Source organism: Hemitrygon akajei, chromosome 2 (genome assembly GCF_048418815.1).
Source record: "Hemitrygon akajei chromosome 2, sHemAka1.3, whole genome shotgun sequence".
NCBI classification, from domain to species: domain Eukaryota; kingdom Metazoa; phylum Chordata; class Chondrichthyes; order Myliobatiformes; family Dasyatidae; genus Hemitrygon; species Hemitrygon akajei.
Window position 1 is genome coordinate 14,250,181 of NC_133125.1, and position 21,800 is coordinate 14,271,980.

The window sequence follows — 21,800 nt, forward strand, 5'->3', positions numbered from 1 at the left end:
TGGATTCGATGACCAAATAGCCTGATTCTCCTCCTGTGATTTATGGAATGCATTCAAGTTGGTTTCTTAAACCAGTAAGCACAGGAAGTAGGCATTTAATTTTTTTTTGTGATTAATGAATGATTTTGTGGTTAAGGGTTCCCAAGGAAGATGTGACCTTAGCATGGTAAAATTTCAATCTCAGACCAAGAGTGAGAAACAAGGAGGGAAAGTCTAGAAGCAGAGGGCTCAGCCTCAGAAAAGAAAAAAAAGTCACTTTAGGACAGAAATTAGGAGAAATTTCTATAGTCAGAGGATGGTGAATCTGTGACCTCATTGCTGTGGAGGCCAACGCATTGGGTATATTTAAAGCCAATTTGATAGGTTCTTGTTTAGTAAGGGTGTAAATGTTACAGGAAGAAGGCAGGAGAATGGGGTTGAGAGGGAAAACATACCAGCTACGATCAAATGGTGGAACAGACTTGATGGGCTGAAATGCCTCCCTCTGTTCCTGTATCTTATGGGAAATTTAACAAATTAGTGATTTTTGCTTTCTCTTATCTTTAATGCATTTCCCCTCCTTCCTTCTAGTCCATATCACTTATCAACCTGACTCTTCAGTAGTTTAGGATTCAGGCTCACACAATACCGTTGTTCTTAAACTGGTTATCAGAAGTGGGGAGCGATTGCCATCGAGACTTGTCCAAGGTAGTTTCTAAATGCAAACTCGAAATGGAAGTGAGGCCCACACAGGTAAATTTAAGCATCAGGATTGTGTTGCCTTTAAGGCATTTGTTTAGTTTATTATATTTTCGCTTTAGTAATTCGTTTGTTATCGTTTTCTAGTTAAAGTTAAGATTGTTTAAAGTAAATTCGTTGTCTGTGATATATCGCGGCATGCGATGACGTCACACCCGGTTTCGCTGCGTCTTGTGGGAAAATACTGGTTTGGAGAAACGGGAGGGGGGGGGGGCTTATGTGTGCAGGATCAGCGCGAGAAAAGTTTTCTTTCTACGCACTAGAAACATTAGTGAAGCAATGCCGTAAGTTCATGAGATAATCGATATGTTGAATTAAAAATGTTAACGCTGATTCTGTTAAAAGTAATGATGATTGATAAAGTTTATGTTTTTTGTTATTTAAAGAGTTGCGGATAGTTTGTGATGAAATGTATTTAAAGCCAGTCGATGGCGTAGATAGATTCTGACTGTATGTTGCACTTTAATGTAATATAGTTATTGTAGTTTAACTTTTGCAAGTATTTATGATGTAAATGTGATGCCAAGAAGGAAACAAATACTGTATATTTTGTATTGTTTTATCAACAGTTTTCACTATATGTTAATATGGAAGAGTGAACAGTAAACGGTTAATCTTACTGGGACCGCCTCATTGATTGGTTTATGCTTGGTGTTTAGTTCAGAGTTCTTTTACACCTGTGCGAGAACACTACAAGGATGTAATCAGCAAAAGATTTCAGAAATCTATTGCCACACTTCTCAAAAAAAACCTGCCAGGTTTTAGACCATAAGGTATAAGACAAAGCAGCAGAATTAGGCCATTTGGCTTATTGAGTCTGCTCCACCATTTGCTCATGGCTGATTTATTATCCCTCTCAACCCTTTCCTTCTGCCTTCTCCCCACAACCTTTGACACCCTGCCTAGTGAAGAACTGATCAACCTGTGCTTTGAAGGTACCCAAAGACTTGGCCTCCACAGCTGTCTGGGCCAATGAATTCCACAGATTCACCACCCTCTAACTAAAGAAATTCCTCCTCATCTCTGTCCTAAAGGGATGTTCTTGTATCTGAGGCTGTACCTTCTGGTCCTAGACTCCCCCACTATAGGAAACATCCTCTCCACGTCCCCTCTATGTAGGCTTTTTAATATTCGATAGGTTTCAATTAGATCCCCCAGTACTGAGCATTAAATATTGGTTTACATCTAAATATAAAACAAAAACTGATGATAAACAGCATAAAATACCTAAAATGTAATAGTTTTACCTCTAAAGCTGTGATCTCAGTAAAGCCATTGATGTTTCTGGGCATTGTTTTTTCAAATGCATGTTGATCTGGTACGTTGACCATCGATAACAGTTCGGAGCATTGCTGGGTCAATACTGAGAAACATTGAACAGATCGTAAATAATCGTGAAAGGCACCAAAGAAAACTGAATTTAGAAAATTAGTTGCAAGTTAATGTTTCCGAATCTATCATTACAACGTATCCTTACTCATCACACTAATAATTTAGGGAAATAATGGATTTTAAACTAAAGATATCAATTTGTACAGATGGTAGCCTAAGATATTTCTTCACAGCATTAACAAAGTGTTTCCTTCATTCAGGTGCCAGGGGGCTGACAAACTGGTGAAGATGTGCCCCCAGCAGAGGTGGTATTTTGTACAGAGTGGCAAGGGTATTGCAGAGGCTTTCCAGAACAACGCTGAGACACGTCTGACTAAGAATCGTACACCGCGTAACTGGGTCTCCACACTGCAGGAAATCACAGGTCTCAGCCACAGTTAACACTTCGCTTCGAATGTTGTCTCTTTAAATAGCAAAAGATTTACTTATCTGTTCATTGAGATACAGCACAGATTAGGCCCTTCTGGCTCTTCGACCCATGCCACCCAGCAGCCTCCGATTTAATCCTAGCCTAATCACGGGAGAGTTTGCAATACCCAATTAAACTATCAAATGGTACAGTTTTGGACTGTGGGAGGGAAACCAGAGAACCCGGAGGAAACCCACACGGATATGGGGAGAACATACAAACTCATTACAGACAGCCGCTAGAATTGAACCCAGGTCGCTGGTATTGTAAAGCATTGTGCCAAGCCCTGTGTTGTGGTGTCACCTCTCTGACTGCACTGTGAATAAATGAGGTCTGTCATTTCCCAAACCAGGCAGAGTAAAGATTTATAAATACAGGAGATACGACAGAGCAACACCCACACAAAATACTGCAGGAACTCAGCAAGTAAGGCAGCATCTATGAAGGAGAATAAGTAGTTGACATTTCAAGGCCAAAATCCTTCACCAGGGATGGAAAGGAAGGGGACAGAAGCAAGTTGGAGGACAACACGTCATATGCTGTCCGGGTAGCCTTGTACACTAATCTGCCTAATTCTCAGAACTTTCTCCCCACCCCTTTCTCCTTTCTTCTTCCATTCCCCCTCTCACCCTCTCTCATCTCACCTGCCCATCACCTCCCTCTGGTGCTCCCTTTTCCCCTTTTTCCATCATCCACTGTCAATTATATTCCTTCTTCTTCAGCCCTTTTCATCTTCCAGCTATCCCTTCCCGGCTTCTTACTTCATCCCCCTCTCTTGTGAAGTGGTTCATTTTGGTAGGTCAAATATGATGGCATAATATAGTATTAATGGTAAGACTCTTGTCAGTGTGGAGGATCAGAGGGATCTTGGGGTCCGAGTCCATAGGACGCTCAAAGCAGCTGCGCAGGTTAACTCTGTGGTTAAGAAGGCGTATGGTGTATTGGCCTTCATCAATCGTGGAATTGAACTTAGGAGCCAGGAGGTAATGTTACAGCTATATAGGACCCTGGTCAGACCCCACTTGGAGTACTGTGCTCAGTTCTGGTCGCCTCACTACAGGAAGGATGTGGAAGCCATAGAAAGGGTGCAGAGGAGATTTACAAGGATGTTGCCTGGATTGGGGAGCATGCCTTATAAGAACAGGTTGAGTGAACTTGGCCTTTTCTCCTTGGAACGACGGAGGATGAGAGGTGCACAAGATGATGAGGGGCATTGATCGTGTGGATAGTCAGAGGCTTTTTCCCAGGGCTGAAATGGTTGTCACAAGAGGACACAGGTTTAAGGTGCTGGGGAGTAGGTACAGAGGAGATGTCAGGGGTAAGTTTCTTTTACTCAGAGAGTGGTGAGTGCGTGCAATGGGCTGCCGGCTACAGTGGTGGAGGCGGATACGATAGGGTCTTTTAAGAGACTTTTAGATAGGTACATGAAGCTCAGTAAAATAGAGGGTTATGGGTAAGCCTAGTAATTTCTTAGGCAGGGACATGTTTGGCACAGCTTTGTGGGCTGAAGGGCCTGTATTGTGCTGTAGGTTTTCTATGTTTCTACGTTTCTTGGTGCTTAGAAGTAGGTACAAGGAGATGTCAGGGGTAAATTTTTTTTACACAGAGAGTGGTGAGTGCGTGGAATGGGCTGCCAGCAGCAGTGGTGGAGGCGGAACCGATAGGGTCTTTTAAGAGACTCCTGGATGGATACACGGATCTTAGAAAAATAGGTAGTTCTAAGGTAAGGACATGTTCGGCACAGCTTTGTGGGCTGAAGGGCCTGTATTGTGCTGTAGGGTTTCTATGTTTCACCCACCCACCTGGTTTCACCAATCACCTATCATCTTGTGCTCCTCCCCTCCCCAACCTTCTTATTCTGGATTTGCCCCCTTCCTTTCCAGTCCTGATGAAGGATCTTGGCCCAAAACGTTAACTGTTGATTTCTCTCCATAGATGCTGCCTGACCTGCTGAGTTCCTCCAATATTTGGTGTGAGATACCAATGATTACACTGGAGGCAAATCACGTGCTTACAGGAATGTTGACATCGATGGCTGAATGATATTGGGAAAAGATTTCCTTGAGATTTCCCACTGGGTCAGCAATATAGCCACTCAATCATCAATATCTAAATGTTTTAAGTATAAACTATAGGCTTATTTCATCAGAAACAGTGGCAAGATCTCCATGTTTGGCATCAATGTTCCTGGATTAGGAATGAGGAAATTACTAAATATTTGAGATACCTTTCTTTAGATAGCAAGTTAGCTAATCCTTATGCAAGTCTATTTGCATGAATATTGACGGCATCAAGAAATGTCTTGCAGGGCTTACTGCCAAGATTTGTACAAGAACACTGCACCTAGGAATTCACGTCAGCCATCCTTTAGAGTTTCGGAGTGGGAGGAAGGGGCTGGAGAGATAGATGGAATGATAAGCAACTTCACTGTACAACATTGCAAGAGCTCACTCAACGTACATGCATTTTCCGATTTGAGATCCCGAATCTCAGCATCTCTTTCTTCCAGTTTTTTTGCAAGTTCGGTGTTTTCAATGCACATCCTATGAAGAAAAGGAGAAATAGTTTGTTGTGTCCCAACATTAACACTTGCTAGGGAAATAGAATTTACAAAATTGAGACAATGACTGTGAATCAATGAACACTTAAATTTACAGATTCTGTCTCTACTAAATTATTCATTCTTGCTGTAATCATAAACTTATGTCTAAGTAAATTTATTATCAAAGTGTGTATATAATCACCATATACTATCGTGAGATTCTTTTTCTTGCAGGTATTTACAATAAGTACAAAGAAACACAATAGAATTAATGAAAAACCACACACTACAAAGACAGACAAACAAACCAGTGTGCAAAAGGAGACAAATTGTGCAAATAATAAATAAGTAAATAAATAATAACAAGTATACTAATCAAACCAAACCCATACTCTCTAACCAGGAACGTACAGGGCATGAAAGTGCTAGAGCATCTGAGGATAGAGAGTTTGAAGGAGACACCCAGGCACAGATAACATATCTGCTCAAAACAAAGAAATAACCATTTCTTTGTTTTAACTTTTTTGTCTGAAACAAGGCAGACAAGCAGAAGCCTCACCATCAAGCTTGTATCACTCTGAAGGCCGGAGAATAAAATCAGTTTATACTATTCATTCTAGCCTTGGCCTTCGATAACACTTTCAGACAAAAAAGTTATTTTTACTGTGGGGCAACAAAACAACGAAATTACCCTCTATTCATAACAAATCTGCTAACCTTTCAATTCTTTCAATCCAGAATTGTTCCAAATGTTTAAATTTATCTTGTTTGAAGTCATTTTCCCACTGTAATATATTCACTTCCTGGAACAAAGAAAAATAAGTCAGGTGTTATGTCTATCTAAAATATACTGTACTATATTGTACATCACTTTCCAAAACCTTTATATCCTCTTTCAAAACTTGCCCCTAATTCAACCCTCTTTCTGGACCATCAGGGATGTTACATACAAGCAGATGACTTGAATTATCTTTACTTTCCCAGCCAATAAATGCTGAGATAGTATCTACTATTATTAAACACAACATAGATTCCAACAAAATTAAATGAATTTTGAAATGAGAAAAATGCTATCCAACAAATAGAAGAGAGCATTGGAACAACTCCAAACAAACTAATGAGTAAGATAAACTGTACATTGAGGAAGTCACAGTTTACATAGTTGATTTTAGCCATTAAAACTTGTGTCATATCTCAGATTGAAGAGAGTGTATTTTTGATTGTTATCTAATATTAAGGAGAAACAGGACTCTAAGTTTTGATATGCTACAATCAATAACTTGATCTTCTTCCACAAGAAAGAAAACCTTTATTTTCCCATGGTTGATCTCTTCAACGAGTTAACTACAGATTTGTTTAGTCTGCAGGATGTGACAGTGAGACAGTATAAGAAGAAGCCAAAAAAAAACTTAATTGTGCTAATATCAGGTCTCTAACAAAGCCACAGTATTTAATTATAGAATCATGGAACACTGCAGCACAGAAACAGGCTTTTTGGCCTATTTAGTCCATGCCAAACTATTCCAGCCCCATCGACCCACACCTGGACCATAGATCCATATACTTATCCAAACTTCTCTTCAATGTTGAAATCGAACCTGCATCCCACTTCAGCCTGCAGCTCGGTCCACACTCTCACCACCCTGAGTGAATCATGTTCCTCTTAACCATTTCACCCTTCACCCTTAACCCATGACCTCTAGTTTTAGTCTCACCCAACCTCTAGGACAAGGACAGGAAAGAGTTAACCGACACTTTTGTGTTAGACAGACAGACATAATTTATTGATCCCGAGGTCCTAGTCCTGAAAATTGCCAGATTCTCCTCTTTGTTTCTTATTCAAAATCCCTTTTGGAAGTTACTAATGAACCTTTTTCTATCCTTTTCTTAACACCAAATCATTTCTTTCTGCATAGCAAGCAAGCAAGTTTATTTGCATAGCACTTTTCAAACACAAGGCAATTCAAAGTGCTTTACATAGAACAAGATATTAAAATCAAATATCAAATTTCAGACAATATATATGAGAATAAAATCACACAAAAATAGATATGATAAATAGAAGTCCCAGTGCAGGAGATTCTAATTAAAAGCTACAGCGAAAAGAAGTGTCTTAAGCCTCGATTTAAAAGAGCTTTAAAATGGGCAGACTTTAGATTCTCTTGGAAGGTTATTCCAGATATGTGGAACATAGAAACTAAAAGCTGTTTCACCATGTTTAGCTTTGATGCTGGGGACAGCAAGCAGACCTGCCCCAGTCGACCTGAGAGCTCAGGAGGGTTCATAATGCAGCATGCATTTTGGCTCTAGACCATTCAGTGCTTTATAAACCAGGAATAGTATTTTAAAGTCAATCCTCTGATGGACAGAAAGCCAGTGTAGTGATCTGAGAACTGGAGTGATGTGCTCTAATTTCTTGATCTTAGCAAGGACTCTGGCAGCAGCGTTCTGAATGAGCTGCAGCTGACTGAGGGATTTTTTACAGAGACCTGTGGAAATGCCATTACAGTAGTCAAGCCGACTAACAATAAATGCATGTTCGAGTTTTTCTAGATCTTGCAGAGACATAAACCCTTTAACTCTCACTATATTTTTAAGATGGTAGTAGGCTGACTTTGCAATTGTTTTAATGTGGCTGTTAAAATTTAAGTCGGAGTCCATCACAACACTAGGGTTTCTGATTTGGTTTGTGGACTGTAATTCTAAGTGTTCCTTTTGGCACCAAAAACAACTATTTCAGTCTTCTCTTTGTTTAACTGGAGAACATTTTGGCTCATCCAATCAGTGATTTATTCGATACAATTTTTTAGTGATTGTATGGGACCACAGTCACTTGATGAAACTGTTATATAAATCTGAGTGTCATCCACATAATTAAGATAAGATATTTTGTTGCCTACCATGATTTGAGCTAGAGGAAGCATGTACCGTATATGTTAAACAGAAGAGGCCCTAGTATGGACCCTCGAGGCATGTCATTTCAGTTCAGTCACACACACACAGCTACCAATCAAAACAAAATTCGATTCCTTTAGGACTGTCCCGGAAAGTCCCACCCAGTTTTCCCGTCTGTCCAGTAATATGCCATGGTCAACTGTGTCAAAATCTAAGATCCAGTAAAACCAAAACTGAAATGAACGGATGTTGTTTAAATGACTGTTCTTTACTAGAGCAGTCTCAGTGTTGTTGAAATCCAGACTGGAAAACATCCATACAGTTGCTCAGTGCCAAAAAAGCTATTAAGTTGCTGATAAACAATCTTTTCAAAGATTTTACTTAAACATGGTAAGTTTGATAAAGGCCTGTAGTTATTAATTACTGAGGCATCCAAGTTATTATTTTTTAAAAGAGGCTTATTAACTGCAGTTTTCAGGGCTTTTGGGAAGCAGCCTGTTAGAGGAGAAGTGTTGACTATTTGCACAATGTCAAGTGCCATGCAATTAAAAACATTTTAAAGAAAGGTTGTAGGTAAACTGTTAAGGGAACAGGAGGAAGATTTCAGGTGTAGTGCAATTTCTTCTAAAGTTTTACAGTCAATAGGTTTGAATTGTGTCATCTTAACTAAATTAGTTCTAAGTGAGTGAAAGGATGACACTAACTTCTGATCTAATGCAGAGACATAGACAGCATATTATTATTTTCCCCCAATTGTATCACTTCCAATACTCAAGGCCAACCAAATGGGACTGGGATGTACTTTGGGGATAACATCTGATGCATTACTGAATTCTTAATCACTGAGCATACCCACGATAAATAGAAAAGCAAACAGACCACAAGAAAGATTTGTAACAGAAGAAACAATGTTGTCTAGATTATTTAGAATATAACAATTTCAAAATCAAAGCTAGCTACCATATTGATTCCTTTGAATCTGTTTGACATATGAGTATTGCCATTATAATAGTGTACCAAAGGCTCACTGATTCAAAGTACATTTATTATCAAAGAATGCAGTTTACAACCTTGAGATTCGCCTTCCCCACAAAACAACAAAAACCGTGGAACCTGTTCAAAGCAAAACATCACCCCCTCCCCCGATGTGCCAAAATAATTTGTGCAAAGGGTGGCAAAAAAAAGAGCAAAGACACAGAATACAAAATACAACAGTGAAAGAGTCCGGGCATATCCAGTTCAGCTCAATGTTTGTTATCTGCAAGCTGCTCCGATTCAAAACCGCCCAATAGCGATATAAAGACAGTTATCCTTGTTGAAATGATTTTACCATGAGAGAACAAAAAAACATTCACATATGCATACCTTTTCCAAAATCTTGTTTCGTTCTCCTGTTTTTTGCAGCAAAGTTTTTGTATGAACTGTGGCTTTATCTAACATTGCCTGGTTAAGGAGAGTAAACTGTCAGAACATACACCGTAAACTGCTTATTACTTTCTACTTTTTGAAAAATTAAAGCACTTAAAAACTTAATAACAATAAATTTCACATCATAATAATGTGGGGGAACAATTTGTTCCCAAGAGGTGAATGTCACTGGAAACGTCTGCATTTATTGTTCAGGTATGTCATTGAAGACTGTAGGAAGTTCCTATTGGAGAGCATTTTGACTGATTGCATCACCGCCTGGTGTGGAGGCTCCAATGCACAGGATCGCAAAAAGATTGGTTGTAGGCTCAGCCCACTCCAGCATGGACACTAGCCTCTCCAGCATCAAGGACATCTTCAAGAAGCCAGCACCCATCATTAACGACCCTCACCATCCAAGACACGCTCTCTTCTAAGTTCAAAGCAAATTTATTATAAAATTACATACGTATATGTCACCATATACTACCCTGAGATTCATTTTCTTGGAGGTTTTCACAGTAAGAACAAAAAAAAACACGCAATAGAACCAATGAAAAGCCTCACACAACAAAGACGGAGAAACAACCAACGTGCAAAAGAAAACAAAAAGTGCAAATACAAAAAGAGGAAAAGACACAAAAGTATAAAAAATAAGCAATAAATAATGAGAACATGAATTGTAGAGTCCTTGAAAGTGAGTTGATAGGTTGTGGAACCTGTTTAGTTTTAGAATGAGTGAAGTTATTTGCTCAGGTTCGAGAGCCTGATGGTTCTTCTCATTGCTACCATCAGGGAAGAGGTACAGGAGCTGAAGACCCACACTCAGCGACTCAGGAACAGCTTCTTCTCCACCACCATCAGATTTCTGAACAGTCCATGAACACTACCTCACTATTTTGCTCACTTTCTGTACTATTTATTCTTTTTATATATTCTTATTGCAATTTATAGTAAATTCTATGTACTGTACTGTATTGTGGCCATCAAACAACAAATTTCTCCATAATAAACTGGATTCTGAACTGCCCTGCACCAACGGGACAGTTAAAATTCGGTCGTAGGGCAGATTGTGTTGAGACTGCAGGTTCCTTTTCCGAAGGAGAAAAGTGAACCTATGTTTTTCCACAGCCGAGCAGCAGATCCAGGGAAGCGATTGTTAAAGAGGGAGAAATGCTGATTTAATTCTTTGAACATTTACACTGAGCTGAAGCAGAGACCTCTGGATCCTAACTACTATGCCACTGTTAAGTCTTTCCTTTTAAGACCATAAGATATAATAGCAGAATTAGGCCACTTGGCCCATTGAGTCTATTCAGCTATTTCATCATGGCTGATCCATTTTTCCCCTCAGCCCCCATCTCCTGCCTTCTTCCCGTATACCTTCAGACCAATCAAGAATCTATCAGCCTCTGCCTTAAATATATATACAGACTTGGCCTCCACAGCTGCCAGTGGCAATGAATTCCACAGATTCACCACTCTCAGACTTGAGAAATTCCTCTTCATTTCCCTTCTAAAAGGATACTCCTCTATTCTGAAGCTGTGGTCTTAGACTCTCCCACCATAACAAGCATCCTCTCCACATCCACTCCATCAAGGCCTTTCAACGTTCGATAGGTTTCAATTATGCCACCCCTCACTCTTCAGCATTCTAGCGAATAAAGGGCCTGAGCCATCAAACACTCTTCATATGACCAGCCATTCAATCCTGGAATCATTTTTGTGAACCTCCTTTGAATCCTCTCCAGTCTCAGCACATCCTTCCAAAGATAAGGGGCCCAAAACTGCTCATAATACTTAAAATGAGGCCTCACCAGTGCTTTATAAAGTCTCAACATTACATCCTTGCTTTTATATTCTAGTCCTCTTGAAATTAGTGCTAACATTGCATTTGCCTTCTTCACTCACAAGTTGTATTGAACCTGCAAATACTTCTATACATTAAAGAATCCAACCTCAAAAAAATTCAGTTACAAAGTCTTTATGCATTTCCATAATTTATCTACAATATGCCAATGAAGAGTGTTGATGCTGTACCATTAGAAAAAACATAAAACACTGCAATGGTGAAGAAATAGAAATCCTTTGCTTTTGAAACAACTTCCTTCACTAGGTTAGGCTTTTGTTCGTTCACTGCCTCATTGAGATGATCACCCACAGCACAGGCACGCTGCCAGGCTGTTTACCCACAGTAAAATCTGATATCAGAGGGGAAGAAGTTGTTCCTAAAATGTTGAGTGTGCATCTCTAGGCTCCTCTACCTCCTCCCTGACGTGTTCGGGGGGATGAAGGCTGTCCACGACGGATGCCAACTTCTTGGGGCATCACCTTTTGAAGATGTACTCAGTTGTTTGGAAGCTAGTGCTCATGATGGATCTGCCAGGGCCTACTATCCTCTGCAGCTTTTTCTGATCCTGTGCATTGGCCCCTCCATAGCGGACAGTGATGCAGCCAGTCAGAATGCCATCTACGGCACATTTTAGAAATTTTCTGTAGACTTTGTTGATAAATCACATCTCCTCAAACTCCTAATGTTTTTGATTTATTTCGTCTATTGATTTATCTATGGGACAGCCCTTCCCATAACACAGCAATACGATATCTTCAACTGACAAGAGACCCAGCTGGGGTACCCCACAGGACATAGGACAGAGTGAAATAAGCACGAACCAAATTAAAGCAAACGTGGCCAGGTATGCAAATAGTTTCAGAGCACAAGGGGCCTCACCCTGGATATGAAAATAACCAAGCATCCCATGAAACACAGAGAATGAGAGGCTGATTTCAGAGTACAGGCACACGTAATCTGCTCAAGCGCCCACAGTGGGGAGCGATACAGCCACCATTTGGATCAAGGCCCCTTAAACAAGACTGAGAAATGAGGGAACAACTGTGTTAAGTTGCAAGGGAGGGACAGGGTAGAAAGTACAAGGAATGTGTGTAACAGCATGCAGGATAAAGTTGAAAATGAACAATTATTATAAAAATGGCAGTTGAACCACAAAAAGGAAAAAAAACCTGAAACAGACATTTAGTCACATCCACAACATGAAAAATTTTTAAAAGTGGAATGTTTTCAGCTTCCCAGTAATGTTTGCCCTTTCTTTCAATGTGATCTTGTAAAAATTGTGTAGAACTTAGGTTTAGGTTTTTCTTGTAAATACTGGGTATTTGATGCTCTATGTTGCTGCTGTAAGTGTTTCATTACACCGGGGCATACATATACTGGTGCAGATGTACTTGGGCGTCGTGGTAGTTAGCACGACACTATCACCTCTCGGAGCGTCAGAGTTTGGAATTCAATTCTGATGTCATCTGTAAGGAATCTGTACATCCTCCCTGAGAATGTGTGGGCTTCCCGTGGGTGCTCCAGGTTCCTCCCACAGTCCAAAGACATACCAGTGAGAACGTTAACTGGTCATTGTAAATTGTCCCATGATTAGGATAGGGTTAAATCAGTGGGTTGCAGGGGTGGCACAGCTCAAAGAGCCAGAAGGGCCTTATCTGCACTGTAACTCTAGTAAGTAAATACATTACTATGCAAAGGAGTGGCAGAGTGGAGATACATTTCTACCATAGGAGTTGTAAGGCACTCATTCCCTCCACTAGCCTGCAGGTCACCCTTGGGACCGAGATAGGCTTTTATTAGCTGGAAGAGAGCACTGTCAGCAGCAAGAGACCATCACATAACATCCTGGAGACTGAGGGAGGAGCAGTGCCTCCAATCGCCTTTATACAGGGGTCTGTGGGAGGAGCCACAGGAGCAGTCAGCAGGGGGGGCGTGTCCCGACAGGTATATGTAGTTCACCACAGACACACAAGCAAACACGAGGAAATCTGCAGATGCTGGAAATTCAAGCAACACACACAAAATGCTGGTGGAACGCAGCAGGCCCAGCAGCATCTACAGGGAGAAGCACTGTCTCGGCCCGAAATGTCGACAGTGCTTCTCCCTATAGATGCTGCCTGGCCTGCTGCATTCCACCAGCATTTTGTGTGTGTTGCAAGACACACAAGATGCTTGGGGAGCTCGGGAGGTCTGGCAGTGTCTACAGAAGGGAATAAACAGTCGACCTTCAGTCGATGTTTTCCTCGTTGCAGCCAGCTTTTCCTGAGCTACTCGCTGTGCCCTGAGAGTGTGCACTCACTCTGGGCTCTCCTCTACACTGTGCGAGCACCAACAACTCAGTGGAAGTTCATCAACAATATTTGGAACAATATTCAATGGGAAATAATAACATCACCGTGGGGCTCACCATGCTCTGAAGGATTTTTAAGGCTTTATACTTCCCTTCGAGTTGCTGTTGTGTTACTTCAAGCTCAGATCGTAGAAATTCTGCTTCCTGGGGGGAAAAAAGATTTCAATTCACAAGCCCATAAGATATAGGAGCAGAATTAGGCCATTTGGCCCATCGAGTCTGCTCCACCATTCCATTATGGCTGATCCATTTTTCCTGTCAGCCCCAATCTCTTGCCTTCTCCCGGTAAACCAATCAAGAATTTATCAACCTCTGCCTTAAATATACATAAAGACTTGGCTTCCACAGCTCCCTGTGGCAAAAAATTCCACAGATTCACCACTCTCTGGCTAAAGAAATTCATCCTCACCTCTGTTCTAAAAGGATGCCCCTCTATTCTGAGGCTGTGTTCTCTGGTCTTAGACTCTCCCACCATAGGAAACATCCTCTCCACATCCACTCTAGCAAGGCCTTTTACCATTCGATAGGTTTCAATGAGGTCACCTCTCATTCTTCTGAATTCTAGTGAATATAGGCCCAGAGCCATGAAACATTCTTCATATGACAAACCAGTCAATCCCAGAATCATTTTTGTGAACCTCCTTTGAACCCTCTCCAGGTTCAGCATATCCTTTCTCAAATAAGGGGCCCATAACTGCTCACAATACTCTGAATGAGGCTTCACCAGTACTTGACAAAGTCTCAGCATTACATCCTTGCTTTTATATTCTAGTCCTCTTGAAATGAATGTTAACATCACATTTGCCTTCCTCACCACTGACTCAACTTGCAAATTAACCTTTTGGAAATCCTCATCACAAGAGTAAAACAAATGATCCAACTCACAGTTGAGTAATGGAGCTGTAATGATGCTTTACCAATATTTCTTAGAATGGAGAGTGTATACTCAGCCATAAAAATGATTCTTTTATGTGCCATTAAATGTTAATTCCACCATGGCTGGTTCCAAGCCTGGCTGCAAAAGGAGGAGGCTTGGGCACAGGGCTAGCAACTGCATCCCTTAAAAACCCAGAGCCACAGAATTACCAACAGAAGTTCCAAAGATCTCATCCCTGGGAGAGAAATGATCTTCAAAGATGGGCTATACCCAGGGAGAATCTGAAAGACTAGCCCAGGACAGAGGAATCTGGCGAGCTGCTGTCAACAGCATATGCCACAGTAAGGGTGATGAGCGAAGAAGATCAACTATTAAATGTTACAATGAAATATCCAATGGTGTTTGTGTACAAATACTTTAAATAACAATCAATATTATTGCCGAATGGTCTTAAAGATCTCATTAATATCACTGGAAAAACTTCAAACTATTTAAAAGAGGATGAATTGGTATGATTTTCTCTGTGTGTTTTGAACACAAAAAAGTAGTATGATAGAAATCCGGAATAATTATTTACACTTCACCATTTAATTAAACAGTATTTCTGTGGCCTCAGGGTAGATAATTTTAGGTTAGACTCTGACAGAAACCAAGCTCAACACTTCATGACCTCTTTACATGGACAATTGATTTCTCCTCTGTACTTTGTAAAAATTGGTCTTAAGCCCGAAAAGGCTGAAAAACAAGATGGAGAAATTTAATATTTATGTTACTGGCTTAAAATGTGCTTTTTGTATTAATTAATTTCACTTGCAGTTTCCATCTTCAGTGCACTTCACAGGTTTAACTACGTATTTCGGAACAGCTCAACACATCACAGAAACCAGCCACTCCTCCACGGACTCTGTCTACACGTCTCGCCGCCTCAGTAAAGCAGCCAACATAATCAAAGACCCCATGCATCCAGACATTCTCTGTTCACCCCTCTCCCATTGGGCAGATGAAACAAAAACTTTAAAGCACATGCTTCCAGGCTTAAGGACAGCTTCCATCCCACTGATATCAGGCTCTTAATCCAAAAGAATTGTTGTAGGGAACTTAAATGTCAAAAGAGATAATGGTGTGAAGTGAAAGGGTTTGGGAATGGGATAAGTTAAAAAAAAAGCCCGAATCAGGTTTATTATCACTGACATGTAGAACATAGAACATTACAGCACAGTACAGGTCCTTCAGCCCACAATGTTGTGCCGAACGTATAACCTACTCTAACATCAATCTAATCCTTCCTTCTTTCATAGCCCTGCAATTTTATACAGACAGAGATGGAGGACCTTCATTGCAGCCCTATGCACCAGCAGCATAATGGACAGTAAGTAAATACCTGCGACAATGTCCCAGTGAACTTTGGTCGAAATGAAGCAATTGCAAATACAAGTTACCACTGAAAGGAATTTCCATTCGCGAATGAGACCTCACCTGCATAACTTCCTGCAGCCTCAGTTTTAGTTCTTCATTCGACATTTCAACATCTACGCCTACAATGGCAGAACACGATTTAGAAAACAATCAAGGTGTAGTACACTGTTAAACTAGTAATAAAACAAATCAACTTTATCTAAATAAACACTTCAGATCCTGTTCACCATTTCCCTCTAAAGCAAACAATTTGGTCACTTATTAACCTTTTGTTAAAGGAACCTCACTATCACCGGTTACCTGGGTCACTTCCCGTGCTAAACATTTACGACATTTCTAAAATTATTTAGCTGTGAAACACTTTGGGTAACTCTGGAAATTACAAAAGGCTATATACAAGTATAAGTTTGTTCATGGTTAATTTTAAAGTGATTTTCAAATTATAAACAAGCTTACAAACGCAAAAGTTTTGCAGAACTAAGTTTTATACCATTGTCAATTAATGATCTTTTAAAAAACAATTACAAAATGGTTATTTGCCAATACACAAATTCATACTCTACTTGGGACGAGGAAAGGCCAGCACATTTTCCCTGAAGCAGACAAATTGAGTAAAGGAGTCACATAATAAGAAATCAAATTATGAGCAGAGAAGTCAGAAAAACTTTTTTTTAAATATAGCATTGCACATTAACTCAAGAGATTCTGCAGATGCTGGATATCCAGAGAAGCACATACAGAAAGCTGGAGGAGCTCAGCAGGTCAGGCAGCATCTCTGGAGAAAAACAAATAGTCGATGTTTTGGGCTGAGAACCCTCATCAGAACGAGAAAGGAAGGGGGTGCAAACCAGAATAAGGAGCAATACCCACAAATCCTGGAAGAACTCAGCAGATTAGGCAGGATCTGTGGAGGTACACATTTATCATGAAAAATGTTGGGAAAAGCACTAATGTGGACAAATTACATTCAGTGGCCACTTTATTAGGTACCTCCTTACGTAATAAAGTGGCCACTGAGTGTATGTTTGTGGTCTTTTGCTGCTATAGCCAATCCACTTCAAGGTTTTACATGTTGTGCATTTAGAGAGGCTCTTCCACTCACCCCTGTTGTAATACACAGTTATTTGAGTACTGTCACCTTCCTGTCAGCTTGAACCAGTCTGGCTGTTCTCCACTGACCTATTTCATTAACAAGGGTTCCCACCGAACTGCCGCTCGCTGGATGCTTTCTTTGTTTTTCACACCATTCTCTGTGAACTCTCAAGACTGTGGTGCATGAAAATCCCAGGAAATCAGCAGTTTCTGAGATACTCAAACCACACCATCTGGCACCAACAATTATTCATTCCATGGTCAAAGTAAATGAGATCACATTTCTTCCCCATTCTGATGTTTGGTCTGAACAACAACTGAACCTCTTGACGATGTCTGCAGGCTTTTATTCATTGAGTTGCCACCACATGATTGGCTGATTAGATATTTGCATTAACAAGCAGGGGTACCTAATAAAGTGGCCACTGAGTGTCGGCTGGGCTGCTTGAAAGTATATTCCCCAAGTGACTCAACTGGGATCTAGCTCAGGTACTGGTGATTGTGTAATAATCTCTGCTCTATCTTGTTCAGCTTTCATTCATTTACTCTTCAGGCTTCAGTACGTTAATTGTGACACATTTTATTATTATTATTTCTTAGATGAGTAAGTCCTGCTTAATTTCCTTTTTTGCTCCTAACTTTCAAGATCTGTAAATTTAAACTGACAGCCAGAGGAAAGAACTGTAAGCAATATTGATTTTACTCAATTAACTTGATGTGCAAATGTTGCCTTTTCCACCACAGTAAGCACTGTGCTGTTATGCATTTATCCTTCAAAACAAAGAAATTCCAGCATAAAATGACTCAGAGCTCATTTGCGCATATAGTTTACATCTGATTGTACATTATTAACAGTAGCATTTACTTTACTTATTCGGAAAAATGAGAACATTCTGCCAGAGCCAGAGCAACACAAAATGCTGGAGCAACTCTTCGGGCCAGGCAGCATCTATGGAGAGGGCCAGACTGGAAAGGACAGGTACGGGCCAAATTGAGGCCCGGGCATCAGAGTGTATCGAGGTGGCAGGACCCAGGTCAGAGAGCAAGGAGTGACCCAAGATTTGGCTGCTTGAAGCACCAGGCCAGATTGAAAAGCTTAGGGTGTTGGGGCCAGAAGCGATGGATGGGCTGGAGTTCAGATTGCTGCTCCGTGAGGTTTATTTGTCAGAGGTTGTGGCCTGCAACTAACGGGCTCCTGTATCGTCTGTGACTGGCTTCATGGCTGAGGACTTCAGTTCTGAATGCTATTTGCTTACTTTCATTGTTTGCACGAGATGTATTTTTTCTGCACATTGGGTCTATCGGACAGTCTTGTTTTTTTTAAAAGGGGTTCTATCGGGTTTCCTTGTTTTGTGGCTGCTTGTAAGAAAATGAATTTCTCTTTATGCCGACGATTTATTACTTTTTCTATCAAATCCGTCCACTTCCTTACCCCCAATGTTTTTACTTTTTGATCAATTCAGCCAGCTTTCTGGCTATAAACTCAATCGACACAAGAGTGAACTCTTTCCAATTAATAAAGAAGCACAAGCATTAGTATTTCATGACCTCCCTTTTAAAGTAGTTAATAGTCAATTTACTTACCTTGGTATTACATTACAAGGAATTTCAAGGATCTTTTTTGTGAAAATTTTGCTAATCTTTTGAACTCTACTAAACAGAGTTTGTCACAATGGTCACCCTTATCTATGTCTCTGGTAGGTTGTGTTAATGTTATTTAAATGTATATCCTTCCTAAATTTTTATACTTATTTCAATCTATTCCAATTTTTATTTCTAAAGCTTTTTTTGACTCCTTAGATTCTATTATTTTGTCCTATCTATGGAAGGGTAAATGTTTTAGTCTTGATAAAGCTTACCTCCAAAAATCTAAAAATGAAGGTGGCATGGCTTTACCTAACTTCCGTTTATACTATTGGGCAGCTAATATTCGCTGTCTTACTTTTTGGTCCTTTTTTCATAACCAGTCTGATTGTCCTAAATGGGTGGCAATGGAGTTGAACACCACTAAGGATCTCTTTATTTCTGCACTTCTTGGATCTGCACTCCCTTGTCGCTTGCCTAGACTAATTGTTAATTCTCTTATTAGACATACTCTGAGAATTTGGGCTCAGTTTAGAAAATTTAATGGTTTTCATGGTTTCTCTCTTTCTAGTCCATAATCATCTTTTCTTACTTTCTATGCAAGATTCAACATTTCATGATTGGTACAGAAAGGGCATTAGGCATTTTGAAGATCTTTTCATTGATAATAGTTTTGCAACTTTCCAACAACTTTCTGCAAAGTTCAATCTACCTAATGCCCACTTCTTTAGATACCTTCAAATTAGACATTTCATTAATCCTTTATTATCCAATTTTCCTGCGATGCCTAAGAAAAACATTGTGGACCTGTTTCTTTCTATTAATCCATTGGGCAAAGGCTTAATATCTTTTATTCGTGATAAATTAGTGACCCTAAGGCGTGCCCCCTTTGATAAAATTAGAACAGCTTGGGAGCATGACTTAAATATTTCTTTATCTGATGCAGTTTGGGACTCAATTCTCAAGTCAGTTAATTCAACCTCTCTATGTGCTCCCCACTGTCTTTTACAGTTTAAGGTTGTACATAGGGCTCACATGTCCAAATCTAAATTGCCCTGATTTTACCCTAACATTAGTCCTGTTTGTGATAAGTGTAAAGGTGGCGAGCCTTCTCTTGTCCATATGTACTGGGTCTGCACTAGTCTAGAGAAATTTTGGAGAGAAGTTTTCTTAACCTTATCCCATATTCTTAATTGCCATTTAGAACCTCATCCTCTGATTGCTCTTTTTGGTACTTTGGGTGAGGCAGATATACATTTGAGTCCAACTAAACGTCAAACATTATCTTCTGCTTCTCTTTTGGCTAGATGCTTAATTCTTCTTAGATGGAGAGATGTTGCCCCACCCACCCATGCTCAATGGCTTAATGATATTATGTCCTGTTTAGACCTTGAAAAAATTCACTACTCACTTCTCAACTCGTACATAAAGTTTCACAAGGTGTGGGGACCTTTTCTTGAATATTTTCATAACTCCTCTTTAGATTAAGTCTGGTTTTTTTTCCAATGCCTTACTTTCAGCTTTTTTTTCTTTCTTTGGTAGTAGGCATTATTATTCTTTGTTTTAATTTTCATTTACAGTTTTGGGGGTTTGAATGCTCCGATTAATATTTTTTACATCTTGCAATGGTTGGCCTGGAGTTTCTTTTTCTGTGGGGCGGGGGGAGGATGCTAACTTTATATGATTTTATTTTGGTGCTCTTTCAAAATTGTTTTGAACTATATTATTGTTATGTTTATTTTGCACTGTACTAATCTTCATTTTGCTGTTGGGTTTTTACTGTAGTAATTTTAGAAATGCATAAAAAATCAATAAAAAAGAAAATGAATCTCAAGTTGTAAATAGCATTCATACTTTGATAATAAATGTACTTTGAACTTTGAATAAATAGCATGTGCAGAATCTTGTGTTTAGGATTACAGTAGTGATCCATAAAGGTATATAAAGATTCTACCTATAAAACTGGGCTGGTTTAAAGTTATTACTAATTTTCCTAATATTCTGTTTTTCAATTTATCACAACAATTCAGAACTAATCTTCAATGCAATGTATATAAGTATAGTGCAGATTTACCAATAGTGCTGGATTGTCTGCTGATGTCAGAGTTCGAAAGCTGATGGAAGGAATCTGAAACGCTGCCAGTTTTGCTCCAGCACAGACACGGATTTTCATCCTTGTTCACACTTCTATCAAAAGCATCGCCATTGCAATCTGACCCTCGCCTTGATCTGGCAGTCTCAGCGGCAGAAGAGCGTTGCTGGTCATAAATTCCACCAGGCTTCCTACAGAAGCCGTCACCCAAATCTCCGCTCGACATGTCATCTTCCTCTTGTCCCTTGCCCTTTGGTACGCTGTGTCGATCAGACATGAGGAGAGGTGTACTCCTTCGCCACCCAGAGACAAGACTGAGAAAACAAAGACCATTAAACATCCTGATTTATTCACAAAAATAGAAGATCTGTTTCTGAACATCTAATAGAACAAACTAGATATTCTAAAGTACCAGTGTCATTTGTGAGCATGAAGCATCAAACTAATACAGAGAGATTTTGGGTCAGACATGGTGAGAAATGTAGACAGTTCCACACCAAATCCGAAGCCTCATCTATTCTCTGACCGAACTCTGCCACAATAGTTTATATGATGTTCAATGGTGAAGGATTGGAATCTCCCCAAGCACTTAAAAGTAGCATCATGCGAATGCTGCATATCTGATGCTATGTGCCTGCAACACTGCTGTAAGCATATCATTTCACCTGTGTGTACATGGACTTGTGCAGTTGGCAATAAATCGGCTAGTATATGTGAAGGTAACAGTAAGGTAAGGTTCAATTTTTTCATAAAATCTAGATTTCTCTAATGCTTTTATTTAAAAGTTCTTTGTGCAATTTTATGGAATTCAAAATGTTTTCCTTTTAATATTGTGTTCGATTTTGAAAAGGTGTCAGAAAAATTAAAACAAGTTGACGTGCTGCAGAATAAAGGTATTATCAGCGGAAGGTGGGTGATTTTGATGGTGTTCATCCTCATGGATACGGAAAAGGTAAACCAACAAATGTGTCGCTTCAGGTTCTTAGACCGTAAGATATAGCAGCAGAATTAGGCCACCTGGCCCATTGAGTCTGTTCCGCCACTTTATCATGGCTGATCTATTTTCCACTCAGCCCAATCTCCTGCCTTCTCCCCGTATCCCTTCATGCCCTGCCCAGTCAAGAATCTATCAACCTCGCACCTCAAATGCTTCC

The 21,800-nt window shown here is 39.9% G+C and overlaps 1 protein-coding gene and 1 long non-coding RNA gene across 3 annotated transcripts in view; one reads left to right on the forward strand and one right to left on the reverse strand.

Annotated features, from left to right (window-relative positions):
- Nucleotides 1-16,830, forward strand: part of LOC140739288 (uncharacterized) — a 40,462-nt gene extending 23,632 nt beyond the window's left edge. The window contains exons 2-3 of the long non-coding RNA XR_012101594.1: nt 2,331-2,494; nt 15,761-16,830. This is a non-coding gene — a long non-coding RNA (uncharacterized lncRNA). The remainder of the gene's footprint in view (nt 1-2,330; nt 2,495-15,760) is intronic.
- The window catches only part of ccdc125 (coiled-coil domain containing 125), a 44,718-nt gene that overhangs the window by 13,579 nt on the left and 9,339 nt on the right, over nt 1-21,800 (reverse strand). For both annotated transcript variants that reach the window (XM_073067436.1, XM_073067427.1), the window contains exons 2-8: nt 20,629-20,960; nt 15,939-15,997; nt 13,643-13,729; nt 9,342-9,419; nt 5,799-5,884; nt 5,000-5,082; nt 1,986-2,101 (exon numbers count right to left, since the gene is read on the reverse strand). In XM_073067436.1, coding sequence (XP_072923537.1) covers nt 1,986-2,101; nt 5,000-5,082; nt 5,799-5,884; nt 9,342-9,419; nt 13,643-13,729; nt 15,939-15,997; nt 20,629-20,923 — 804 coding nt within the window. In that variant the 5' untranslated portion in view covers nt 20,924-20,960. The remainder of the gene's footprint in view (nt 1-1,985; nt 2,102-4,999; nt 5,083-5,798; nt 5,885-9,341; nt 9,420-13,642; nt 13,730-15,938; nt 15,998-20,628; nt 20,961-21,800) is intronic.